Source organism: Mastomys coucha, unplaced genomic scaffold (genome assembly GCF_008632895.1).
Source record: "Mastomys coucha isolate ucsf_1 unplaced genomic scaffold, UCSF_Mcou_1 pScaffold18, whole genome shotgun sequence".
Classification (NCBI taxonomy): domain Eukaryota; kingdom Metazoa; phylum Chordata; class Mammalia; order Rodentia; family Muridae; genus Mastomys; species Mastomys coucha.
This window is the reverse complement of record NW_022196900.1, coordinates 20,184,060-20,209,629: the sequence shown is the minus strand read 5'-3', so window position 1 is coordinate 20,209,629 and position 25,570 is coordinate 20,184,060. Positions and strand designations below refer to the sequence as shown.

At 44.3% G+C, this 25,570-nt stretch overlaps 1 protein-coding gene and 1 long non-coding RNA gene across 7 annotated transcripts in view; one reads left to right on the top strand and one right to left on the bottom strand.

Annotated features, from left to right (window-relative positions):
- The window catches only part of Susd1 (sushi domain containing 1), a 142,954-nt gene extending 124,427 nt beyond the window's left edge, over nucleotides 1-18,527 (top strand). For 5 of the 6 annotated variants that reach the window (XM_031377536.1, XM_031377534.1, XM_031377535.1 and 2 more), the window contains 4 exons: nucleotides 2,430-2,688; nucleotides 6,080-6,119; nucleotides 16,151-16,244; nucleotides 16,560-18,527. In XM_031377536.1, coding sequence (XP_031233396.1) covers nucleotides 2,430-2,688; nucleotides 6,080-6,119; nucleotides 16,151-16,244; nucleotide 16,560 — 394 coding nt within the window. In that variant the 3' untranslated portion in view covers nucleotides 16,561-18,527. Of the gene's footprint in view, nucleotides 1-2,429; nucleotides 2,689-6,079; nucleotides 6,120-16,150; nucleotides 16,245-16,559 lie in introns of those variants that run through there. The other variant, XM_031377537.1, reaches the window with a different exon arrangement.
- Nucleotides 18,528-22,512: 3,985 nt separating this feature from the next.
- On the bottom strand, nucleotides 22,513-24,483 carry LOC116095339. The gene is made up of 2 exons (XR_004120557.1): nucleotides 24,221-24,483; nucleotides 22,513-22,775 (listed from the first exon to the last, which is right to left on the bottom strand). It is a non-coding gene; the product is annotated as an uncharacterized LOC116095339 (long non-coding RNA).
- Nucleotides 24,484-25,570: the final 1,087 nt, after the last annotated feature.

The following is a 25,570-nucleotide window of genomic DNA, read 5'->3' as shown; positions in this document are numbered from 1 at the left end:
TCTATAAGAATGGAGGGGCAAGTCTGGGGATACCATGTGAGTATCCATTTGTTATATACAACAGGCTGCCCTGCTTTCAGACAGGGTTAAGTTCAAGACTTTTCAGGGACAGACATTGCCCAAACAGCTCTGTTTCTTGATTCCTGGTAAGTTACTGGAAAGTATTGTAATCCTGTTGCTATAAGGGGAACAGAAGCCTGGCATCATTCATTGCCTGAACGAATTTACAAGAGCAGATGTGATACTTAAGCCAAATAATTTCGTAAGGCAAAAAGAAAAGCCAAATGACAGCCTGCCCTGGTGGCAGTGCACCAGTCCGTGCCTTCAAAACAGGAAGCGGTGACCTGTGAGTCATGCAGGGAGGGCAGTGGAAGTGGAGAGAAGTCCTTGCAGAGTCTTCACGTCACCAGGGTTATTTACCAGGAGGTGAGCTGTGCCGGCTCCCCAGCCTGGCAGCCTGGCTTGAGCTGGAGGTACCAGCTTTGCCAGGCTAGAGTCTGCTCTGAGTCTTTTGTGTGAACCCTGGCATGGAGCACAGAGAGCTTAGGCAGATGGTCAGGCCTGTCCCTGGACTCCCTTGAGGCTAATGTCTCTTACCCTTACCAGCTAACAGGAATCAGCTGGCTTGCCTGATCAGCAGCCAACATTCCCAACTCTAGTCCTGGAGACTTTGGTCCCATAGGTTTGGGGTGGGACCTGGGAATTTCTATATTTGCCTAGCTAAATAGGAAGCTGCCCCCTGCCCCTGCGAACGGTACCTCTAATGGGCAATGTACAGAATCAACCGGGTGCAGGTGAGCCTTGAACTCCAGTTACCTGGCAGGGTGAGTCAGTGTGGGGCTTCTTGCCCATGGCCACCATACCTTCAAAGCCCTGGAAAAGCTGTCCCAGATGTAGCCCAAAGGCAGCAGAAACTCAATGTTTATTTGTTACTCTGCAGGTTTTACTTAATCCCTTTTGTTCAGAATCCTTTCTGAAAGTAAGTCCAGACTCTATGGAAATCAGGGCCCTCACCTAACATGGCTGGGTACATAGCAGGTGGCTGGAGACTTTCCAAATACAACAGCTACCGTGGGGGAGGGCTTCTCTCTCCTTAACCAAGTGATTCATGTGCTTTTAGGGAGCAGGAAATGGGGCATTAGCAATGTGGAGCAGGAAGCCCAAAATTGGTGGTAAAATAGAATTATGTGGCCTAATGAGTTTTGGAAATCACCCTAATCACATTTGGTATTAGTCCAGGCACTCTTTTTTTCTCAATTGAAAATTCAACTCAACCAGCGTTTATGGGGAGTTGATCATAACTGAAGAGATGTAAAAGTGGGGGGCAGGGTGGAGAGATGGCTTCGTAATTAAGAACACTGGCTGCTCTTCCAGAGGAGTTGGGTTCAACTCAAAGCACTCACATAGTAGCTTACAAATGTCTGTGACTCCAGTTCCAGGGGGTCTGACATACATGCAGACAATACACCAATGCACATAAAATAAAAGTTAACAATTTTAAAAGGGGAGAAATGTGAAAGGACTCGAAGATCCAAGAGGCAGTCCTGTAGCCTCACGCCCACCCCTGTTATCAAGGTCAGTAGAGATAGGGCATGCTCACACATTATGATACCAGAAGTGAAGGCTGAGCCGACAGGAACGGCACGGGAGGCATGGTTTGGCTAGGTGCATTCCTTTTTTCCGTTTCTTCTGACAGGCTGCTTTTCTTTTGGGTGGATACATATTCCTAAGCTTACACCTGATTGTCAGTGTGTCTCTGTGTCCTTGTTTAAGGGACATTTTCACCAGATCCGCAGGCTACTTTACCTTTCTAGGATCTTGTCGGCCCAGATTAACTCATGGTGACTTTTTATTCCTGACCGCTCATTGCTTTGGTGTGAACTTTGGTGTCAGCTTCTGAACCGCGGGGAATGAAAATCATATGAGTTCTGTTTTAAGTCACCGCATGACTGTCTGGAGCCGCGCTTCAGACTGAGCACATTCACTCTTGTAGGTGCTGGGCCTTCATGTGACTTTTAAACCCTCCCCAGTGCCAGGCTTTACTTGACCATGTGACATACTGCCGATCAGATCAACCATGTGACAGACACAAGGTAGTGATACATTCGCCAGTTTCTCCCACCTAAGAGAGCCTGTGCTTGGCCTCCCTGTGAAGCTAGAACTTGGCTTGTCATCTGGCTGTAGATAAATATGGAGGTCCACTGCAGTTAGAGCTGCCAGACACTAAATCCCATGTAGCCAGCAGTTTTTCTTGTCCGATCTGGTGTCTTTAAGATGCTTACTGCACAGTGTGAGTTCAGTAAACCCCAATACAGAGTCCTCCAGACAAGCCTTACAACATTTACATCTGGCCAGGGGCCTGGTGATGAATGAGATCTCTGTTCTTCACAAGGCCCCTGCCATTTTCTCTGCTTTTTCCCCTCTCCCAGTTCATATCAGGTGTTGGTCCTTCCCCTGTCCTTGCAAAGCACATTTTCTTGTGATTCTGAAGGCATGACTTCATTCTTTGGCAACACTTCTCCTGCTGATGGATATGTGACTGCAGAAATCCTGGCCAGTGATGTTGCAGATGACACGTTGGAGATATCTATTGGAGACAGGCTGTACTATGGGAAATATTACAATGCACCTTTGAAAACAGGAAATGAATACTGCATTCTATTAAGGATTGCAAGTGAATGGAATAAGGTATGGTTGCTTCAATGATGTTCTGACCTCTGTATTTTCCTTTTTCGTATGAGGTTTAAATTGTTTGCATTTGGGCTAGAGAGATGGCTCAGTGGTTAAGAGCACTGACTACTCTTCCAAAGGTCCTGAGTTCAAATCCCAGCAACCACATGGTGGCTCACAACCATCTGTAATGAGATCTGACGCCCTCTTCTGGTGTGTCTGAAGACAGCTACAGATAATAAAATCTTTGGGCCGGAGCAAGCGGGGTTGACTGGAGCGAGCAGATATCTTGAATTCAATTTCTAGGAACCACATGATGGTTCACAACCATCTGTACAGCTACAGTGTACTCATATACATAAAATAAGTAAATAAATCTTAAAAAAAAAAGATTTGGAAAGTTAAAGCTCAGAATACCATTACCTCAATGATTTAATGTAATAGGTACCCTGATGGGTGCTAGGTGGTCTTGTTTTGCATTTTCTTAAAGATTAATGATGTTCAGTATCCATTCATATCTTGATGGCAGTCCTGTTCTTTAGGACAAGTGTCTATTCAAGTTCTTTATGAATTTTTGTCTTTGTTTTTTGTCTTTATTTGTCTGGTTTTGAGACAAAATTTCTCTGTGTAGCCCTCCTGTCCTGGAACTTGCTCTGTAGGTCAGGCTGGCTTCAAACTCAAAGAGATCCACCTGCCTCTGCCTCAAGGTGTGTGCCACTACCTCTGCCACCACTGCCACCCAGCCACTAATTTTTAAATTGAGTTGTTTGATTCCTTTTGTTGTCGTTGTTTGGAGTTCTCTAAATAATTTGGACATTAATCTCTTATGAGATGAAGTTGAAAACATTTTCTTCCATTCTTATGGAGTTTTTGGTTTTATTTTAATGTTAACAATGTTCTTTGAGGCACAAAAACTTTCTCATTTGTGTTGGTTCCTAGGAGTTTTTAGTTTTAAGTCTTACTTTGGGGTATTTGGTTCATTTTGAGCTTTTACGTTTGGCATTAGGTAAAAGTCCAGCCTGGTTTGGTTTCTGGTTGATTGGTTGTTTTTTTCTTTTGTTTTGTTTTGTTTGTTTTGTTTGTTTGTTTCTGAGACTGGGTTTCTCTGTGTAGCCCTGGCTGTCCTGGAACTCACTCAATAGACTAGGCTGGCCTCGAACTCATAGATCCATCTGCTTCTGCCTCCCAAGCACTGGGATTAAAGGTGTGCGCCACCACACCTGGCTTGCTTGTTTCCAATATCTGAACACTACTTGTTGAAAGACTGTCTGGTCTCCATGAAATTCTTGGCACTTGTTCTAGTTTCTGGCCCAGTTGCTGGGATGGTAAAAAGCAACTTTAAGGGAGGAATTTATTCAGCTCACAGTTCCAGATTACAACACATCATTTTGGGAAGTCAAGGCAGGAACCTGAAGCAGCTAGTCCCAGTTAAGAGCAGAGAGAGAATGAGTGTATGCATGCATATTACTCAGATCACTATTCACTATTTAGTCCAGGACTGAAATATAGGGAATGGTGCCACCCATGGTGGGCTGGGTCTTCCTTGTCAAATAAAATTATCAAAACAATCCTGAATACCTGCATACAGACATATCTCTAAGCCAATTTGATCCAGACAGCCCCTCTAGGTTTCTCTTTCTAGGTGATTCTTAGATTGCATTGAGTTGACCAAACTAACCGTTAGAAGTGCTTCTCTCAAACATATCTGACATATATTAATTCATTGGAGGATGCTAGAGTCTGTGTCATTGACTTACAGGCTAATACTATCCTGTCTTCATGGTATATTTTAAAAGCATAAGTCTTCCAACATCTGCATTTTTTTCCTTTTATGTATTTGTCCTAATCAATAGCCCCCACTATGCCCTAAGGCTAAGGGAGCAATCAGGCTTGTCCTCTCCTGAGTTCTCACCTTCTTGTCTGTCCTGTTATCAACTTGGATCACTTCTGTCACCTTAATGCCATTTTAAAATCACTTTCTTCTCTCTTCTACTTAAAGCCAGCATTGTGCACAGTTCGCCATCTTTTCTCTGCCCATCACTCATCCCGATTCTTGTCTCTTGCTCTTGCTGATCTCCTTGCTCCAGCTACTGCAGGGTGAGTTTTATAAACTGTGCATCTGACCCAGGAATACCAGTTCAGTGATCTCCCTACGTCACCTGCCCCTGGCAGTTTCTCGGTTGTAATGTTTTCAGTTACTTGCTTTACCCTTTGCTTCTCATTGTCTTGACATACATATTGCTTCATTCCTAATTTCAAAACTAGCCTCAAGGCAAAATTGAATTATATTCAAAATCTGTGGCTAGTTAAAGCTTTTCCCCCAAAAGTTTTCCATTTAAATATATTTTTAAAATCCAGAATGCTCAGTGTGTCACTGGAAAGAGAGCCTCATAATAAGATTGGAGGGGTAGATCTAGAGCCACTTCCCTGAGGGAGACTGCACTGAATCCTCAGCCGCATTCAAGAGTCCCAGCTGTCCCCATCAACAGCTGTATGAGTGGTAATTACCAGGAGATGAGGAGATGCTCAGTTTCAGTAAGTTTATAAGTCTTTTTGTTTTTTTGTTGTTGCTTTCTTCCTGAAAGCTCATTTTGGGTGACTGAAGTTGTTAAGCATCATCCAGAGAGACAAAATATTATTATGCCAGAGCTTCTCATGGCTTGAGGATAACACACATCACTACTTCTTGTAGAACCTAGATGCGATCTCAGCATTCTCAGCAGAGGTCACAGGCAGTCGGTGCCAGATGTTCAGAGCTGGGCAGTTAGGAATGACGCTCCTGATGGTCCATTGTCTACTCCTGGTGTAAGCTTTCTAAGATCTTTTGGAAACCCACAGAAATGACATCTAGAGCCACTCCCATATGTGCAACCCATGCCAGACCCTTGAACACTGGTGATGTATGGCTGAATTATGAGATGGAAGAGATAGGGTTGGAGTTGTGGCTCAGTGGTGAATCCCTAGCCTAGCACATGTGAAGCTGTAGGTTTAATCCCTAGCAACACACAACATAAATACACACACTTATAAAAGCAAGATGGGACTTTAAAGATTTTAGGGTTCAAATTAGGGTATGAGAGTCAGAGAGTCAGAGGGCTTTAGCATCTGCATTATATTGTTTAAAATGGTGCCTCACAGCCGGGCAGTGATGGCCCATGCCTTTAATCCCAGTACTTGGGAGGCAGAGACAGGCAGATTTCTGAGCTCAAGGCCAGCCTGGTCTACAGAGTGAGTTCTAGGACAGCCAGGGCTATACAGAAAAACCCTGTATTGAAAAAAAAAAAAAAAAGAGTGGTGCCTCATGTCTTCCATTATACTCTTTAAAATGGAGCCCCATGTCTCCCATTATACTGTTTAAAATAATGCCCTGTGTCTCCTACTTAGATGGACCTCTATGTTTCTTTTCCAGGTGAGAAGATATTCCTGTGCTGTCTGGGCTGAGGTAAAAGGTAAGGGCATGTTCTTTCTATGTACGCTGTCCTTCCTCCATGTTCAATCTGCAATCTTCTTCTTCTTCTTCTTCTTCTTCTTCTTCTTCTTCTTCTTCTTCTTCTTCTTCTTCTTCTTCTTCTTCGAGACAGTCCTGGAACTCACTCTGTAGACCAGGCTGGCCTCGAACTCAGAAATCCGCCTGCCTCTGCCTCCCAAGTGCTGGGATTAAAGGCTTGCGCCACCACTGCCCAGCATCAGCACCAATCTTATACTGAGGACTTGCTTTAAATTGTCACAGGTGGTGACAGACATACAAGTTAAGGTATCTTCCGAAAAATACAGACATTCTCATGCCATAGGGTATGACACATTTGAGCCATTACTGAAGAGGTGGTGGGAACTCATAAAATTATATAAAGAGCCACAAGTGGGACTATCCTTGCTATCAGCCGGCCGTCTCTCCCGTGGCAGTGTCAATTGGCCCCACTGTTTTTCTTCTGTAGCTATAACCTAGGAGAGATGAGCCCGGGACACCCAGATGAGTAACTTCAGTGAAGACAAAGTTTTACAGTTTAGAAGAGTTCTTCCTCCTAGCTCTGGTGGCTTTCCACTGGCTGAGTCACCCTGGATTTATGATAGCAATCGGTCTGTGTTGGGTGTTGTGTGGGTTATGTGGCTTGTTGGGGAGAGAGCAGTTGTTCCAGCAGAGCGGCACTGAGAAGAGGGAGAGATTCTAATCAAGGTTAAGGGTGCTGGAAAGCTTGGTTACAAACCAAAAGAAGAGCTATAGAAGCCTGAGACCCGCTGTTTGACTTACACCATGCATACCCGCATGCACACACTCAGTCACATACCAATAATGACAACTGAGTCTAATGGTGGACCACACACATATAGGGGAAGGCACAAAAGATTTCGTTTCCTAGAGTGTGGTGTGGACCATATATGCCTGAATCCCAGCGCTTAGGGGCAGAGATTGGAGGATAGTGACTGTCAGCCTGGGATCCTTAACAAGACTGCCTAAAACAGGGTGGGGAGAGTTTGTGTCAGCTAGAGACATAGCTACTCATGTTATTTTGTTTAAGAACGTTCTGTAATATTTGCACAATGAGGAATTACATACTGACACATCTCAGAATCGTCCCCACTGTTAAGTGATGCATAATTATATTAATAAAAATAATTTATTTACAGAATAGAACTATCCTACATCTAGGGGGAAAAAAAGACAAAACTCCCAAAGGAATGCAGGAAAAGAACAGAGTTCAAAGGTTGGTTGCTGCATCCAACTCCAAGGCTGGGAATCCAGGGGTTGTGTATTTTTCTTGATCTGATCCAGATGTGCAACTCTGATGGAAGACATAATCATTCTCAAACTTTAGTACATGACATCAAATGGCAAAAAGCATTGCCTTTGACAGCAGCCACCCCTGCTGGGTAGATAAAGCCGTGGCTGTCCTGGCAGCAGTCTGAGCATGTGATCAGTCAGGCTTCTTGATGGGACGGGTCTTCCGTTGGCTCCAGATCTGGCTCTTGCTGATGAGGTATGCGTTTTGAATCTTCCATCTCCACGAACAGAGTTTTCAAAGGGGTTGGGAATCTGCCTCCGGATTAAGTAATCACGGATCCTTGATTGTCACACTTCCATGGCAGGACGGTTGTTTAAAAACAATAGGCAGCCAGTCAGTGGACTTGATTCCCAGGAATTCCATTAGTCTGTGGCTAATTCCAGAAACCTTGTTAAATTTATAACCTCTGAGTATGGACCTATTCCTGGCCGTAGGTTGAGGAATGCTGCCCATAACCCACACGTGTCCCTTTAACTCCTTACACCCCATCCCTACTTCTGAGCATAGCCACAGGAGACAACGATTGAAGTGGTGAGGCAGCGTGACCTCTTTCAGGCTTGCGGTAGATGGACTTTACAATGGGTGCTCTGTTATAGAGGGGCCTTAGCAGGACATGTGGAGGAGGGGCTCAGGGAGCGAAGCTTCTGTCTGTCTGCCTCTCCTCTCATCTTACTTTGCATCTTTTTATCTCTACTCAAACTTACAAGAGTAGAAAAGCTAACTTTGGAGCTGGGTCAGGTAAGTTATCCAACAGCTTGTATCTTAGATTGCCGTCTTAACGGGGCTGTGTGCTGCGGTCAAGCTCTTTTCTGAAGCAGTTTAATGAAAGATACAGGAAACAAGCATACATTCCAACATCCAAAATACCTTCAGGGTGTGCCAGTGCACACCCTGGAGCTCCAGGGACAGAATAGAGTGCTTACAAGGAAAATATAGTTGTGAATGAAATGTGCAAGCTTTTAGACCCAGACAAAGCTTCTGGAATCTATCCTTCTGGAAACCGTCGGATGTGATCGGGAGAGGGTCAAAGCAGGCAGAAGAAACGAAGGAGGCTAGAGTTGGTCTTCTGTGATGAATAGGAAGGATTTTGAGAATATCTGAGTGGCTTTTCTAATTGTCCTTCCCTCCGCACCCTTAATTTAAGAATCATTACTGAGAACCTTGAATCCTTACACTTGGGAGGCAGAAGCAGATCAGTCTCTGAGTTTGAGGCCAGCCAAGGCTACATGGTGAGACCCTGTCTCAAAAAGCCAAATAATGATCATAATGATGATGACAAAGAAAGGAAAGAAAGAAGGAAGGAAGGAAGGAAGGAAGGAAGGAAGGAAGAAACAAACAAACATACATGAAGACATCTGTGCTGGCTAGTTTTATGTAAACTTGACACTGGAGAGGAGGGAGCCTTAGTTGAGAAAATGCCTCAATAAGATCAAGGTGTAGTCAAGACTGTAGAACATTTTCCTAATTAGTAACTGATGAAGATGGTTGGCCTGTTGTGGGTGGTGCCATCTCTGGACGCATGGTCCTGGGTTCTATGAGAAAGCAGGCTGAGCCAGCCACGGAGAGCAAGCCAGTAAGAGCAGCACCCTCCATGGCCTCAGTTCTTGTCTCCAGGTTCCTATTCTGCTTGAGTTCCTGTCCTCCCTTCTTTCCTACAATGTGGAAGTATACACCAGATAAATCCATTGCTCTCCAGCTTGCTTTTTTGTCATGGTGTTTCATGCAGCAGCAGAAACCCTAACCAGGACAACTCCCTTTAGGTAATTTGGAGACGGGTGTGATGCAGGCCCATCCTTAGACTACTTCGGGTCCTTGCACAGTGCTCAACCTTCTTCTGGCTTTGACCGATGCTGCGTTCTGTATTTACCTTTTCACAGTGCCACCATTAGGAACGCTTGAGAGCCAGGGAATCGTATTTGACGTCAAGCTCCTGATCAGTGTCTTTGAAATGTTTTTTAAGTGGGCTAGTCCTCAGACACCTCAGCCTGGGCTGAGAGTCCTTCCAGCCTCAAAGTACTGTGAGTCTGTGATCTCTTGAGTCATTGAGAAGCTGGCAAGCTCTCATCGGGGAACGTTCTCCAGGCACAGGCATGAAACTCGAGGTGTCGGTGACTCCCCAGTTCTCTTTCAGCCTGCACACTGTGTGCCTTTCCTTCTGTCCATTCAGAGCTCAGGCCTTCATTCCTGTAGCACAGACAGGTGGTAGAGCCTCCCGGTTCATCTCCCGTCACACAAGTTCAGGATTTCTCTCTTTATCCCAGCTTGTGACCACCTGACTGGCATCTGAACTGTACTACTCATTCTAGTGTTTCCGTTGGTAGCTCTTCTAGGGTTCCCCATTGCTTCCCAGCCTTCTGCCTGAGACCTCTGACACCAGCACCACCCATTCTTTTCTATTCCTACGGGTGTCCGAGAGCATCCTCTTCCTGAAGCCTTTCAGAGCTCCTCAGGGTCACCCCTCTGCCTCCTTTTTTTTTTTTTTTTTTTTTTTTTTTTTTTTTTAGCTTTTCTCCCATGCTGTGGAGCAGCTGGTAATTTTTTCTTTTTTTCTGTGGGGTTTCAAACATTTGGGGAGAATATTAAAAACAAAAACAAAAACAATTGAACCGTTGCCTGGCATGCATTAGATGCTCATTTACAGTACATTGAATCCAGCAGGTAGGCAGCCATCAGTTTTATGAAGAATGAGGCACAGATTTAATACTTGTCAAACTAAATAAGCAGAGAAAATTTGCAAGCTACAAGCCTAAGGTGAATGTGTGGTTATCCAGAATCCGCCAGCTGGATCCTAGGATCTGTGGCTTCAGTCGGCTGAAGGTGGAGATACTTCGGAAAACAGTGGCTGCCGTGCTGACTGTGGGCTGGTTTTTTCATTCCTTAAACAGCATAGTATATCAGCTATTTGCATAGAATTTACATCGTTTTCATCATTCTAAGTAATCTGGAGACAGAGCAAAGTCACAATATTTTATGTGGGACTTTAATATTAAAAAATTCTGTTTTCTTAGGGGAGGGGTTTTCTGGAACTAATCTGGGGGAGACTGGGGGAATCTCTGTCTCTGTCTCTCTAAAGGTTTCCCTAGGGATATTGGGAAAATCTCTCTCTCTCTCTCTCTCTCTCTCTCTCTCACACACACACACACACACACACACACACACATACATACACACACACACTCACACACACACTCACACACACACACACACACACACACACACTCACCTTTATCTGGCTAATTCAGTCAAAGACTGTTCTAAACGATGCTGTGGAGGATGCATTCTGAAGATGCAGTCTTCAGCAAGGCGATAGGCCTGATCTGTCACACAAACCCTTGAACTTGGGTCTACAGGTCAGAACTTAGGTCTTGAAAATCCTAAGGGTTGGGGCTAGAGAGATGGCTCAGTGGTTAAGAGCACTGACTGCTTTTCTGAAGGTCCTGAGTTTGGATCCCAGCAACTACATGGTAGCTCACAACCATCCTCTTCTGGTGCATCTGAAGACAGCTACAGTGCATTACACATGAGTGAGTGGTGCAAGGAGAGGTCCTGAGCTCAATTCCCAGCAGCCATATGATGGCTCACGGCCATCTATACAGCTATAGTGTACTCATACACATAAAATAAATAAAATAAATCTTTTTTTAAAAAAAAGAAAATCCTAAGGGTGAGACATACTTGACCCTGGAAATTTCCTACTAGCTTTGAAGAGCTACATGGCAAGGAGTGCAGGTGGCCTGCAGGAGCTCAGAGACAGACCACGCTGATAGACCAGAAGGGAATGTAGACCATAGTTCTGCAACTTCAAGGGAGTGAATTTAGCTTCTTCTGCAGGGCCTCCAGAGAGGAGGGTGAGCCATCAATACATTGAGTCCAGCCCAGATGGGAGGGTGAGCCATCAATACACTGAGTTCAGCCCTGTATTGGTGCTGAGCAGAGAACCCATCACAGTGTGCCTGAACCTGGAGCCACAGGATGAGCTAATGGCTGGGCTGGTCGCTGAGCAGTATGTTACGTTACAATAAAATGAATTCAGCATTTCTGCTGCTATATCAAACATTACCTCTGACTCTATCTCCTGCTTCACTCCCCTTTTCTGTGTCCCCCATGATGGAGAAATCAGATAAGAATAACAGAGAGCCGGGCAGTGGTGGCGCATGCCTTTAGTCCCAGCGCTTGGGAGGCAAAGGCAGGTGGATTTCTGAGTTCAAGGCCAGCCTGGTCTACAGAGTGAGTTCCAGGACAGCCAGGGCTACACAGAGAAACCCTGTCTCAAAAAACCAAAAAAAAAAAAGAATAACAGAGGAAAAAAGAACACACTAAATCATTACTTATTCTTCTGTGTTCAAACGAATGCACCAACTGCCCACATGCACTGGATGTGTCCCAAGCCAGACCAAGTCATGGCATTAATATATTTCTACCATTGGATGGCAACAGTTGCTTTCAGGAAACGACTATACCCGTGTAAAGTTCTGAAAGCAACATGCCCACACCCAGAGGAAGTCGTCAAAGTTGTCACAGGGTCTAACTTCCTCTTTAGCACCTGGAGTCTTTCTATCAGTAAAAGATTAGAGAGAAGCCTGGTTTGCTCCCAGCAGAGTGTCTGTAGAGAGGAGGGTTAGGGTTCAAATGTATTTACTTTCTCTAAGAATGACTAACAGCACACGAGTCCCTCAGATGAGTTTCTAAGAGAATGTTCTGCGGATGATTCAGAGGGAAAATAAAAGATCCCACAGCATGAGACTGGAAGGGAGGGGAGCCAGAGAATGGCAAGACCATAAAAAAAAAAAAAAACCTATCATTCAAAGTGGCCACTTGTAAATTTTATTAGGTATTCACAGAGGAAGAAACTGTATAGCCACACCCACGAGTGCTGCTGTAGACTTTGAGTTTGTATGAGAAGCTAACCGAAAGATCTGTAGCCAAGGACTGGAAATCATGCTGGGAGCCCAAATCCAAGTGTGCTGTGCAAAACAAAGGGCGCTTTCTTATTTCTTTTAAATTTGTGTATGTGCTGGTGTCTGTATGAGTGTATACCACATGAGAGCAGTGCCTTCAGAGGCCAGGAGGGAGTGTCAGATCCCCTGGAGCTGGAGTTACAGGTGGTCGTGAGCTGCTGGTTAACAGGAGTGCATCCTACTTGTCCAAAGAGCAGCCGGTGCTCTTAACCTCTGAGTCATCCTTCTCACCAGCCACCTTTTAACACTAACTTTCAATAGTAATGTCTACTGCAAGGAATAGCATGGCTCACTGCTGCTGGTGGACGGGTCTGGGGAAGGTTGGCATCCTCGGCTCCTATTTGCTTCTGTCCTGCTGCATTGTGAGGGGGCTCAGTATCTTTCCACCTGTGTAAAGCACGTCAGAGCAGAGTCACACAATTTTCGAATAAGACAGATAAACAACTGCGGGCGACCTTTGTGAGACCTGGAAGAGAAGGCTAGGGCTGGGCAATAGACAAGGACTTTGTACAAAGAGGGCGCCACCAGGAGTGTTCTGAAGGTAACCTGAAGTCAGGGCCAGCCCAGGTGATGGCTTGGCTCTCACCCATAGCAATAGTAACAGCAGCGTTTCTAATGAGTCAGCGTGGAGCATGCCCCGGGTGTCTCCCCTTTCCTCCTCACAGAGACTCACTCATTGGCCAGGGAAGTGGGGCAGAAAGCAGAGTATTTTGACTTCTGTTAACAGTTAACAATACCCCTGTGGACAGAGCAGGTGATATGAGGGCTGCGGCTAGGCCTAGGAATGGGCTAGATAACAATGCAAAACCGACATCAGCTAGCTAGCGAGTAACTCCAGATGAATAACTAAGCAAATCCAGGACTCACACGGCATGGACACCAGTCCACAGGCCTTCAGTTCAGCATTTTCATTCATCAGAGATTAAAGTGTGGAGGAAATATGTGGGGAAAATACTGATAACAAAAACTGGAGAAGGGTTAGCCGCATGAAGTACTCAGGGCATAAAAGTACCAGCATCTCTTTAACACCTGTATCTCCAATGCTGTATTTCCTCCTTGTCTCTGTCTCTGTTCTCTCTCTCTCTCTCTCTCTCTCTCTCTCTCTCCCTCCCCCTCTCTCTCTCTGTTTTTTTTGTTTTGTTTTGAGAGAAGGTTTCTCTGTGTAGCCCTGGTTGTCCTGTAACTTGCTTTGTAGAGCTGACTGGCCTCGAACTCAGGGATCCTCCTGTCTCTGCCTCCTGAGTGCTGGAGGCATTTTCTCTTAAAAACCAAAGCTTCACTGTTTGTGCAAATGGTGCTTTTTAGCCATTGTATTAGTTTTGTGTATATAAAGTACACGCTTTTGAATGTAGTTGCCTATAAGGCTCCCACTTTAATCAATATATTCAGAAAATTCTCATCCATTTTAAGATTATATAAATTTATCTAACATTTTCCAGTTCTTTAGTATTTCAGCTTATGCCTTTAATGCGCCTGCATTTTATTTTGATGTATAGAATAAGCTATAGTAACCAAAAAATCACTTTATTCTAATCAGCCATTTTTTCTCCTTACCAGATATAGGTCATTTATTATTTCACTCAGGTATTTGAAACAGTTACGAAACAATGGTAACAAAAGTTGACAGTAGCTGACATTTGCTATGCTTACTTGGTACTGTGTGGCAAATCGTTACTTCTCACAGTAACCCTGGAAGGTGGGTTCTCTTGTTAGGGTCTCCGTGTGCTTAGAGGATCCCTCATTGTGGAAACTGAAACAGGCAATGGCCGATGAGCTGGTTTGAAGTCCCACTGGTAGAGAAGGATGGTGTGGAGATAGTACATGAACACCCTCATTCCGGTTTTCAAGCTGCAAGATGGCTTCATGGGGTTGGCTTTGTTCCTGTGCATTGTATTTTGTTCTAGCATATTCTTTCCTATGCTAATATTCCATTGTCTCCATGTCTGACAGTCTCCAAATCTTTTCATATAAAATATACAAGTAAATTCCAATTTCTTCACTAGCCTCTTTCCATTTGATAATTTAGCATCCTAAAATGTCAAGGCCCTCTTCTTCTGAATATGAAAAGTATAATTTTTTTCTTTTATTGTAATTTTGAGTTAGGGTCTTACTGTGCAACCCATGTTGGCCCCATGAGCCTCCTGCCTTGACTTCTTAAATGCTGGCATCATAGGTGTGTATATACCACATACCTGGCCAATCCATGTTTTTCTAGAAAGTCTTGTAATAACACTTTTTGAGAAAGTGAATTTTCCTTGACTATTAAAAATGTGTCCCATGTCTGTGCTTACAGGTTTCCTGGACCCCACAGGGTTTCCACTGGAACCAAACTGCTCTTAAACTGCTTATAGATATCTGAGCTGTGCTTAATTACTCTGTGCCTTTGACTCTCCTCTGTAAAAAGGGAATATAAACACTCGTTAGGAGATGCGTGAGTTAATTTTTTTTTTCTTTGAGACAGGATTTCTCTGTGTAACCCTGGCTGTCCTGGAACTCACTCTGTAGACCAGGCTGGCCTCGAACTCAGAAATCCACCTGCCTCTGCCTCCCAAGTGCTGGGATTAAAGGCGTGCGCCACCACCGCCCGACGTGAGTTAATTTTTCATCATGACAACACAAGAAATGAACAAACAGCTTAGGTGAATGAGCGATGTGACTGGGCTCACAGTTCCAGGGGTGTCTGTGTAGAGTTGGGAGCTCCATTGCTCCGGCTTGAATGAGGTAGCTCCCCATTGCTGGAGCAGGCTGCTCACCTCACCATAGCCAGGAAGTGAAGAGAGGGGAAGCAAGCCCAAGCCAACCAGCCTCTTCTGCTTCTGGTTCATCCAAGCCCCTGGCTTATTGAATAGTGATAACCATATTCAGGGTGGATCTTCCCTCTCTCACAGACACACCCTGAATATACTTCCCAAATCTCCCAGGTACCCCTCAACCCGATTGAATTGACATTCAAGGTTAACTGCCACAGGAGCCTGAGTTAGCATGTGTGAGATGCTTACAACAATGTGTGCCACACAGAGACTGATACATACATGCCTTCTAATAAAAAAAAAATCACAGCTTTTGGTGGAGTCATGAAACTCTGAATTAAGCCTTTTAGACCAAATGTGCCCTACAAATGTGGGTATTTTTCAATTTGTAATCAGGGATCACCCTGAAATTGTCATGTGACCTTTCCTAAATAGAACATGTGTTCCAAGGACTTTTACATGGACTTTGAGAGCCTGTGGGGCAGAGCAGAATGGTACTGTCCTGCTGATGTAGTGAGACAGAGGTGACTCTGCCCAATGGAAGGTACTAATTTATATGTGACCACTGGAACTGACTAACATTTTTGAAACCTGCGTTCAAATGATATCAGGATGAACTTATTCCACGTGGAGGGGAATGACCCATAAAAATCTGTCCAAGTGACCTGAGTGAGGACCTGTCTGTGCACACTGCATCACATAGCTTTGGTGTGTCCACAAGTTTGTTTTTTTTCTTTTTTCTCCCTTGTAACTTGAATATGATCTGGTTTTATGCTTCCTTGATAGAAATGCTTTGAAACTGTGGTTTCCTGAGGCTTGAAATCCACAGGAGCTGCTGGGGACACAGGGGCTCTGTGGAGGCATTCTTGGGATTCTTTGTTAAATGAAGACCAGCTTCAGGTTAAAACAGAATGTGCACAGTTGGATGGGGCTCTCCTGGGAGGGCCATGACAGGACGCGCTATGGCTCATCATATGATTCCTTCCGACAGACTCATTGCTCACAGCACAGCAGATGGTGGGCGTTGGACTGGGCTCCGTGGCTTTTGTGACCATTCTTGCGTTCCTCTCCTTCTCAGCAGTGTGGTATGTGAGACTGTCACTTTTGAAGAATGAGTGGAATTGGGGGGAGGCTGGGATGGGAGTCATGCAGAACAGCTGGGCGTGAGGGAGGCTCAGAGCATAGGCAGCAGGGGGGGACAGTGAGACTGATCCTGCAGCTGTGAGGAGGAAAAGCAGAGATAGTGATGACCGCCCCATCAGTCCGGCAGGAAGGCTGGTGTCCTGTGCAGCGTACCTGCCTGGGCTCTATGGACATGTGTATGAGCCACACACAGGCACGAAGTGAGGGCACAGCAGGGTGTGCAGTGTTTGTGCCTTCTCTCCCCCCTCTCTGTTTAGATGGCTGATGGGCTCAGCATGGGAAGACTGACTTGATGATGCACAGATGTTCTGATAGCTTCTCAGGCCCGTCTACGGTGTGAATCCCATCCTAAGCCCTTGTGGAGGGCTGAAACTTTCTCCAACCCAGCATGACATCATTCCTGAATTCAAGATGGCACTCATCTCTGTGGAATCTTAAAACATGGGAGCAGTTTATGTGTGCTTCATGCTTTCTGGATCAGTTGTATATCTGTGAACTTAAGACTCATGTCCAATGTAATACCACAGGCTATAGACTCCGTGAGTCAGCCCCTGTTTATGCTGGATGTGGAGAGGCCACAGACCCTGTGAGTTAGGTTCCATAGACATTGAAAGTGGAACGTCTGCCTCTTCCTTTAATTACTTCATCTATTAATTATTTCAGGATCTATTCTTCTCACTAGGTAATGAGATGGGCTTAAGTCTGGGCTGGAATTTATGAAGGAGATCACTGGATAAAAAACACTGATTTGAATAAATGTTTCAAGCATTTTAGGATTAGCTCCTGGTCTATACACCAGAAAGTACAATAGCCTGGCTGCTCTCTCAGGTTCTCTTCATGGCTTTGATACAATTCCAGTTGTTTGTATGAGACCAAAAGTGATGTCTGCTTTCCAGAAAGAAACCCATTCTGTAATTTCTTCCCCATTCTTCTTTTTGGTCCCCCTTTTTCTTACCCATTATCTGTAAAATTGTTCTCTGCCTCCCTTGAGATATTTGGGTTTGGTGGTAATGTAGGGACAATAGGCTGAAGCAGCATGCAGTTCAAGGCCAGCATCTACATGAATTTGGGGGGATAAGGAACCACAGTGATTGACATACTCTACCTCGACCCCAGTAACCATGACTGAGACTGTGCCTTGGCCCATGAAACATCAGCTGCAGGCAGGGCTGGCCTACTGTCCATGTGGCTATACAGGTGCCTTTGACACTCCTCTGTAAAAAGGGAATATGTAGAGTGTATTAAGTTTGACTTTTCAAACCTTTGGGTATTCCTCAACTTTTTCTCTTAAGACAGCTCAATTCCAAGGCTGGGATTTCTCTCTTCTCACTCCCTCCCTTGCTAGACATACCCAAGAGCACAGGGGAAGGAAAGGGATGTGACTACAACCTCAGGGTGGGACCCAGAAGAGTGTGGATCTAGAGCTGTGCACCAGCGGGGCCATGGCTGGCGTGTTCTCTGCTTGATTGTGGGGTGTCTGTTGGGGACCTGGTGCTATGATATATATGTGATTTGTCTCCACAAATACCCTTGGTGAAATTTGATTAGAGTGGGACCTTGACAAGCTCAATTGAATGTCTGGAGGCACTGGTTCCTTCCTTATAGGACTGGCTTAGTTACCTCAAGAGCATGTGGTACCTCTGAGGCCATCCTTCCTTCTGCATTCACTGTGCTTTGAAGCATTGAGAAACCCTCATCAGAAGTCGAGAAGATGCCTGTGCCACGCTCTTGGGCTTCCCAGGCTCCTGAACCATGAGCTCAAGTTATCAGCTTCTTTGTTCCTTTGAAATCACTGATGCTTAGATACTCAAACACCATCACGCTGTCCATAAAGCCACCCCAACCTGGTGGAGTTCCGGCAAGTGTTCTCCTCAACTGCAGAGGGAGGCAGTGACCTTGAAGGAAGCTGCTGGCCCTTGCTAGTAACAGAGACCTCTGTCCTTTGAGTACGTAATCATAGATAGCAACTTAGGACCAATATGTCTACAGCATTCTAGAATAACTGTCCAAATTACACACATGGTGACTTAACATAATTACCACTGAAAGGAAGAAATCTCACGTGTTTAATATATATTTAAGAAACCAACTTGGGTTCAATAACTAATGTACTAATGAAATGTTAAGTAAACTATCAGCCTGTACAGTGTAGAAATGCAAAAAGAGTTCATCCACAGCTGTAAAAATAGCAAATACACAAACGTCATTTCCTCTGATTGTTCCAAATTACGATGTGGAGCTGCTCTGTGCACACACCCAACAGGAGCAGGTGGTGGGTATTTGTAAAAACCTCGATTCATTTTCTTGCTGTTCTTCTTAAATGGTTTTCCCACAGTGTGAAGAAAGCATTTTTACATGATAATACCTTCTCCCCTCCTTACCTGGACTCCCAGTCAACGTGTGGAATGACCCATAGGAAACTTATGGGTATCCTGGGAAAAATTCAGTCAAAAACCTGAGACAAAGGACACTCTGTAGACCACAGTGCTGATTTGGATTGTGAGACCCAGTCATTAAAGCTAGATCTGGAGCTAGAGAGATGAGCAGTCTGAAGACTGAGAAGGAGTCCTGGGACCCATCTGCAGGAGAGAACTGATTCCTGCAAGTTGTCCTTAGAATGCCACTGGTGTTCTATGGTGTATGTCCACTCATGTTCTTTCTCTCTCTCTCTTTCTCTCTCTCTCCCTTTCTCTCTCTCTGTCTCTCTCTCTCTCTCTCTGTCAGACACACACACTACACACACACACGCATACACACATGCATACACAAAATAAGATAAATGTAATTTTAAAAATATAGCGTGATCCTAATGTGGGGGTGGTAGGAGGTTCTTTCCAACCTTGGGGACCATTTTGATTTGGCTTTGAATTATCTTCCAGATTGGAAATTGGAATTGAACAATCATGGAACACACTTGCTTTGGGCTGTTGTGTGTGAGTGTGTGTGTGTGTGTGTGTGTGTGTGTGTGTGTGTGTAAGGTTCTGTGTGGTAGGAATGTGAAGGGGTTTTGGTCCTAATTTTAAAGGGAGAAGTAGGCGGGATGGGGGCAGGGGAGGGCGGGTAGCATATGCTTTTAGTCTCAGCAGTTGGGAGGCAGAGGCAAGCAGATCTACAGAGCTAGTTCCAGGACAGCCAAAGAAATCCTGCCTTAAAATAATAAAAATAAATAAATAAAGAGAAAGAGAGAAAGGAAGAAAGAAAAAAAGAAAGAAAGACAGAAAAGAAAGAAAGGAAGGAAGGAAGGAAGGAAGAAAGAAAGAAAGAAAGGAAGGAAGGAAGAAAGGAAGGAAGGAGGGGAGAGAGAGAGAGAGAGAGAGAGAGAGAGAGAGAGAAAGAGAGAGAGAGAGAGAGAAAAGCGGGGGCACTTAGAGGGGAGACGAGGATGGAGAAACTGGTGCAGGCAGATTAGTTACTTGAGTCTCGCCAGGCTTTGCATTAACCACTGCGACTATCTGTAGAATGTATCTTTGGTTTTGGAAAAGCCATGTTTTTATATTTCCAAATAACATCATATCATCTTTAAACTATGGCACCTTATTATAAGTCTCTATATTCCCTAGAGGATTTGCTGTGCCTCTCCTTTGATGGTTCAGTACCACCCATCACTTCTAGAAGGATCCACAAACAACCAAGTAAAAGGATGGAGACTGATTAGGGAATAGTGTTTCCTAAGACCTGGAATTGTTGCACTTGAGGTAGACCCAGAGCAACGTATTTATCTTGGAATTCATGGCAGCTTGGAATACAGTTAATGTTTAAATTGATCAGTGAACCCTTTTGATTGCTAAACTCTCATTCTGATTTTCAAAATCTTTTACTTTTCTATTTTCTTCTCAGGAGAAAAAAAAAAAAAACCAATCCACTGGCATAGCAGTCTAGGACCTTTTGTCTATGGCAGTCATTGTCTAAGGCTGGGCATTGGTTCTAAAGGGAGGGAGGGTGTGGTATTTGAGTTCAAGTTTATGCAGTGATACAGTAAAGCAAATAATTTAAAAAGATTTGTTTTATGTGTAGGAGTGTTTTTTTTTTTTTAAGATTTACTTATTTATTTTATGTATATGAGTACACTGTCGCTGTCTTCAAGTACACCAGCAGAAGGCATCGGATCCCATTACAGATGGTTGGGAGCCACCATGTGATTGCCGGGAATTGAACTCGGGGCCTCTGGAAGCGCAGTCAGTGCTCTTGACCGCTGAGCCATCTCTCCTGCCTGTGTATGAGTATTTTACACGCATGTAGTAAACAGCGTCACATCCCTCTGAAACTGGAGTTATGGATGGCTGTGAGCCCCCATGTGGGCGCCAGGAGCTATACTTAGGTCCTCTGCAATAGCTATAAGTGCCCTAACGCTCACCAACTTTCCAGCCACAGCAAATCCATCTTTGAAAGCATTGCATGCAGCTATTACTTAGACTAAATTCACGGACGTAGGTTATTGGAATGAAAACTGTGCATCTTACATTGAACTGTACATTGCTGGTGACGTTCCATGAAGAAGTCAGGTCATGGCTTCACTGGAAGAAAGCCTCTTAGCTCTGGCAGCTGGTATTGATACCGTTTGTGGCCATGTCTCTGGTAAGTGGAAAGTGATGTTTTAATGTTTTGCTTGCATGTCTCTTGACAGTTTCCCATGCTGGTTGGCCCTTTGTAGTTTGGTGTTTGAGAATGACTGCCTTTTTTTCTCTGTAAGATACATGCCTTTTATTGATCAAACAAGCTCTTTACAGAGCTGCAGAGGTGGCCCTGTGGTTAAGAGCACACACGGCTCTTGCAAAGGCCCTGAACTCTGTACCTAGCACCCACATCTAGTGGTTCACAATAGCCTGTAACTCCAGATCCAGGGGGACCCAATGCCTCTGGCCTCTGTGGAAACCTGCACTCACAGGGACTGCCTACCCTCTCCCCACAAACATTCTTTTCTCCAAAAAAGCTCTTTATATTATTGTGATTTTAATGCTTACCTACCATATATTTTATTAGCTTTTTTCTAGTGTATCGTTTTTAGAATGGACAGTCGTGGTGGTTTGAATCTGCTTGGCCCTAGTAGGTGTGGCCTTGTTGGAATAGGTGTGGCCTTGAATAGGAGGAAGTGTGTCACTGTTGGAGTGGGATTTGAGACCCTCCTCCTAGCTGCCTGGAAGTCAGTATTCTGCTAGCAGCCTTCAGATGAAGATGTAGAACGAGATCTCAGCTCCTGCACCATGCCTGCCTGGATGCTGCCATACATCCTTGATGATGATGGACTGAACCTCTGACACTGTAAGCCAGCCCCAATTAAATGTTTTCCTTATAAGAGTTGCCTTGAGGGGCTGGCAAGATGGCTCAGTGGGTAAGAGCACCGACTGCTCTTCTGAAGGTTCTGAGTTCAAATCCCAGCAACCACACGGTGGCTCACAACCACCCATGATGAGATCTGATGCAAGTGGGACCAACCAGAGTGAGCAGGGCCAACCAGGATGAGCAGGGCCAACCAGAGTGAGCAGAGGTCCTAAATTCAATTCCTAACAACCACATGAAGGCTCACAACCATCTGTGCAGCTACAGTATACTCATGTACATAAAATAAATAAATCTTAAAAAAACAAAAAAGAGTTGCCTTGGTTATGGTGTCTGTTCATAGCAGTAAAACCTAACAAGAAAACAATATTGTTTTAAAACTATTTGTGTTATATATTGTCACAAAAAAATTTCATATTTGTAGAGTCAATTTTATGTCATTTCCCTTTAAATTGCCTTGAGAACAAAGAGTCTACCATACTATTTGCCTCTCAGTTTTTCTGGGTAAGGAATAACTTCTGTTATGCTCAAAAGCATCTCCAAACTCAAGATATTAAATAAAACATAAGATTTCAGAAATTAAATCTCTAATCTACCAGGAATTAGTTTGGGCCCAGGAGTTAGGTGGGGAGGCATGATCTTTATTGTCACTAAATGATTTCCACATGTCCATTGACCTTCCCCCCGCCTTGTCATCTGAAACTTTTTGTTTTATTCTGTTTATTTTCTCTGTGCCAGTATGACCTGCTGTAATGTTAAAATAAATTTGTAAAAAATACTAAGTGCCAGTCTTTTTCTGATAGTCCCCAGAATGTTCTCTGGGTTTTTTTTTTTTTTAACAGATTTATTCATGTATAGGTATTTATTGTACACAATGGAAGATTTGCTCAAGTTCCCTGTTTTTAGTGTCCACACATGAGAGCAAACATGTAACACTTTTTTTTCTGATTCTGGTTTAATTTGCTTAGCATGATAACCTTCAGTTCATTCATTTTCTTACAAAGGCATGTCTGCCTTCTTAGTTGCAGGACAGCACTCTGTTGTGTGTCTCCACCGCGGGCTGTTTATCCAGTCACCCAGCCCTCACATGGTCCTTTGACTTCTTAGCATCACTTTCAAAAACATTCAGAGTGAGAAGTCTTCTCTCCCTTTTCAAGCCAGGAGAAACCCACTTTGATAATACCGCACTTTAGAGGCTGTGGTGAAAACAGGAACGCATTGTTAGTGGGAGTAAAAGATACAACTTTCAGGAAAGGTAATCCAGCAATATTTATATAATTCCACATGCCTTTGGCCATCTAACCAGAAGTTTCGATGTGGGACCTGCCCTATGGACTGATCTTCTTCACGGGTTCAAAATAAGCATTTTCTCACTTCTTCAAACTTTTAATAGAAAAACTTACCCACAATTCAAACATCTCTGGGGAAGAAACTAATGGAATCAGTTATGGTACTTCTATATATACAATGACATATTATGCTGCAGTTTTAAAAAAAAAAGACACAAAAAAGTCTAAGCAGGGATACAGAGATCTCCAAGATGTTTTTTCTTTAATGAGAATAACAAGACATGACAGTATTATGATATGTATCTTTTGAATAAAAAAGGTGAATAAAAATACTGTTTTATGTAGTTATATCTTAGTTTTTGCTAGTGTAGGCCCTAAACAATATTTGCATAAGCAATCTGTTAAAAGTATTTTTCCAAATAAACAAAACCAAGTTTTCTAAGAAAGCATCTATTTTCAGATGTTAATTTAAACCTTAAACACACACACACACACCATATACTTTTTTTTTTGAGTCAGGGTCTTACCATGTAACCTTTCTTGGCTTGGAATTTTTGTTCTAGATCAAGCTGACCACAAACTTACAAAGATCTCCCTGATGCCAGCAAGTGCTGGCTGACAGGAGCCTGATATAGCTGTATCCTGAGAGGCTCTGCCAGTGCCTGACTAATACAGATGTAGAGGCTCACAGCCAACCATTGGATTGAGCACAGGGTCCCCAATGGAGGAGCTAGAGAAAGGACCCAAGGGGCTGAAGGGTTTGCAGCCTCTTAGGACGAACAACAAGATGAACTAACTAGTACCCTCAGAGCTCCCAGGAACTAAACCACCAACCAAAGTGTACACATGGGGGGACCCATGGCTCCAACTGCATATGTAGTAGAGAATGGCCTAGTCGGTCATCAATGGGAGGAGAGGCCCTTGGTCCTGTGAAGATTCTATGCCCCAGTGTAGGGGAATGCCAGGGCCAGGAAGCAGGAGAGGGTGGGTTGGTGAGCAGGGGGAGGAGGGAGAGAATAGGGTTTTGTTTGTTTTTTTGGAGGGGAAACTGGGAGAGGGGATATCATTTTAAATGTAAATAAAGAAAATATCTACTACTACTACTACTACTAATGATGATGATGATGATGATGATGATGATGATGATGATGATGATAATAAATAATAATAATAATAATAATAATAATAATAATAATAATAATAATAAGCAAAAAAAAAATCTCCTGCTTCTGCCTCCCAAGTGCTGGGATTAAAGGCGTGTGCCACCACTCCCTGGTGACTCAGAAATCGTAATGGCTTTTGTGCATCTTTGGGAAGGAGATTTGGGGGTGTGCTGAGAACAAAGAGTCTACCACACTATTTGCCTCTCTTCTCCTGGGAATCCAAGAATGTCCCTCTGCTCAGGATGTCACAGATCACACAAAGACACCGGCCGGGTGATGCTGTCATCTGAAGGGCTGACTCGGAAAGACCTCTGTGCTTGATGCGTTTGCTGGCAGATCATTCCCCTGTGCCTCTATTGATGGAGCCACTGACATTTTGCCGGCTGTCAGCTGAAGGCTGACCTCATGACCTGCATGCCTCTCCAGATCCTGGGCCACATACTGGTTGCCATGTAGACTTCTGCAACTTAACTGATTATGTCACCAAGTCATAAAGGAGACCTCTGATGGCAGGGAGGCTGTCATGCCTCTTTCATTGTCATCAGACAAAGTCAGGTCCCCTGAGACCCAAAAGGTCTCCCCTTGAACTAGCTGAATATGAGCTAATTTGAAACCTCAATTACATCTGAAAAAACAAAAATCCCTTCATTTGCCAAATTCTGTGAGTTAGAGACAAGTCACACGCAAGGGAGGTTTTATGTAAAGGTTGTGCACTCTAGGGGACAAGGGTTGCAAGGGTCAACTTCCAACTCTGCCTATAAACAGCATGAGAATCAATTAGTTTTAAACTTCCCATTTTACTGTAAGACTTTCTGAGTTCTTTTGGCAGAGCGGCTTGATTTTACGGCACAAGCCTCGGGCTTAATTTTACTTTAGCGGGGGTGGGGGGGTGGGGGTGGCAGCTGCCCAAGCTTTTGGTTGTAGAAATAGCCAATAACTATCATATGCTAGGTCTGTAAAGTGACTTTGTCACCTTTGACCAGGTGAATTCACTTCAGCATCACCCATTTAGGAGAGGGAATGGGCACCATTTCTTTGGGTCATGGGCATGGGCCCTATCCTCTAGCATTTGAATCAGGATCCAGGATCTCTGAGCTCTACAAACTGAGGAGAGCCTAGTATGTGGATCTGAGGAGCTAGATCTCTCCCAGCACCCCAGGGAGGTATCTTGAGTCAGGGGCTTGACCCACAAATGAACTTTAAGCACATCAAACCTTTGAGAGGACAGTGACTACTTTAGAGCCCACATGCTATAGGATACAGAGCCCTCCTTAACTCTAGCTCCCAGCTCTCTGGAGCAACAAGATCCTGGCCATTGCTGTTAGCATCCTGTCTAAGCTCCACTCCACAGTTACCTGGCAACAGCCAGGTATGCTCCTCCCCACAGTTACAGATAGCCAGGGAGGCCTGGCCCACTATAAAAAGGAGCTGCTTGCCCCCTCCTCCCTCTCTTACTCTTGCTTTTCTGCTTGCTTCCCTCTTGCCCTCTTGGGCTCTTCTCTTCCCTGTTCCCTTCTCCCCTCTCTCCACGTGGTCATG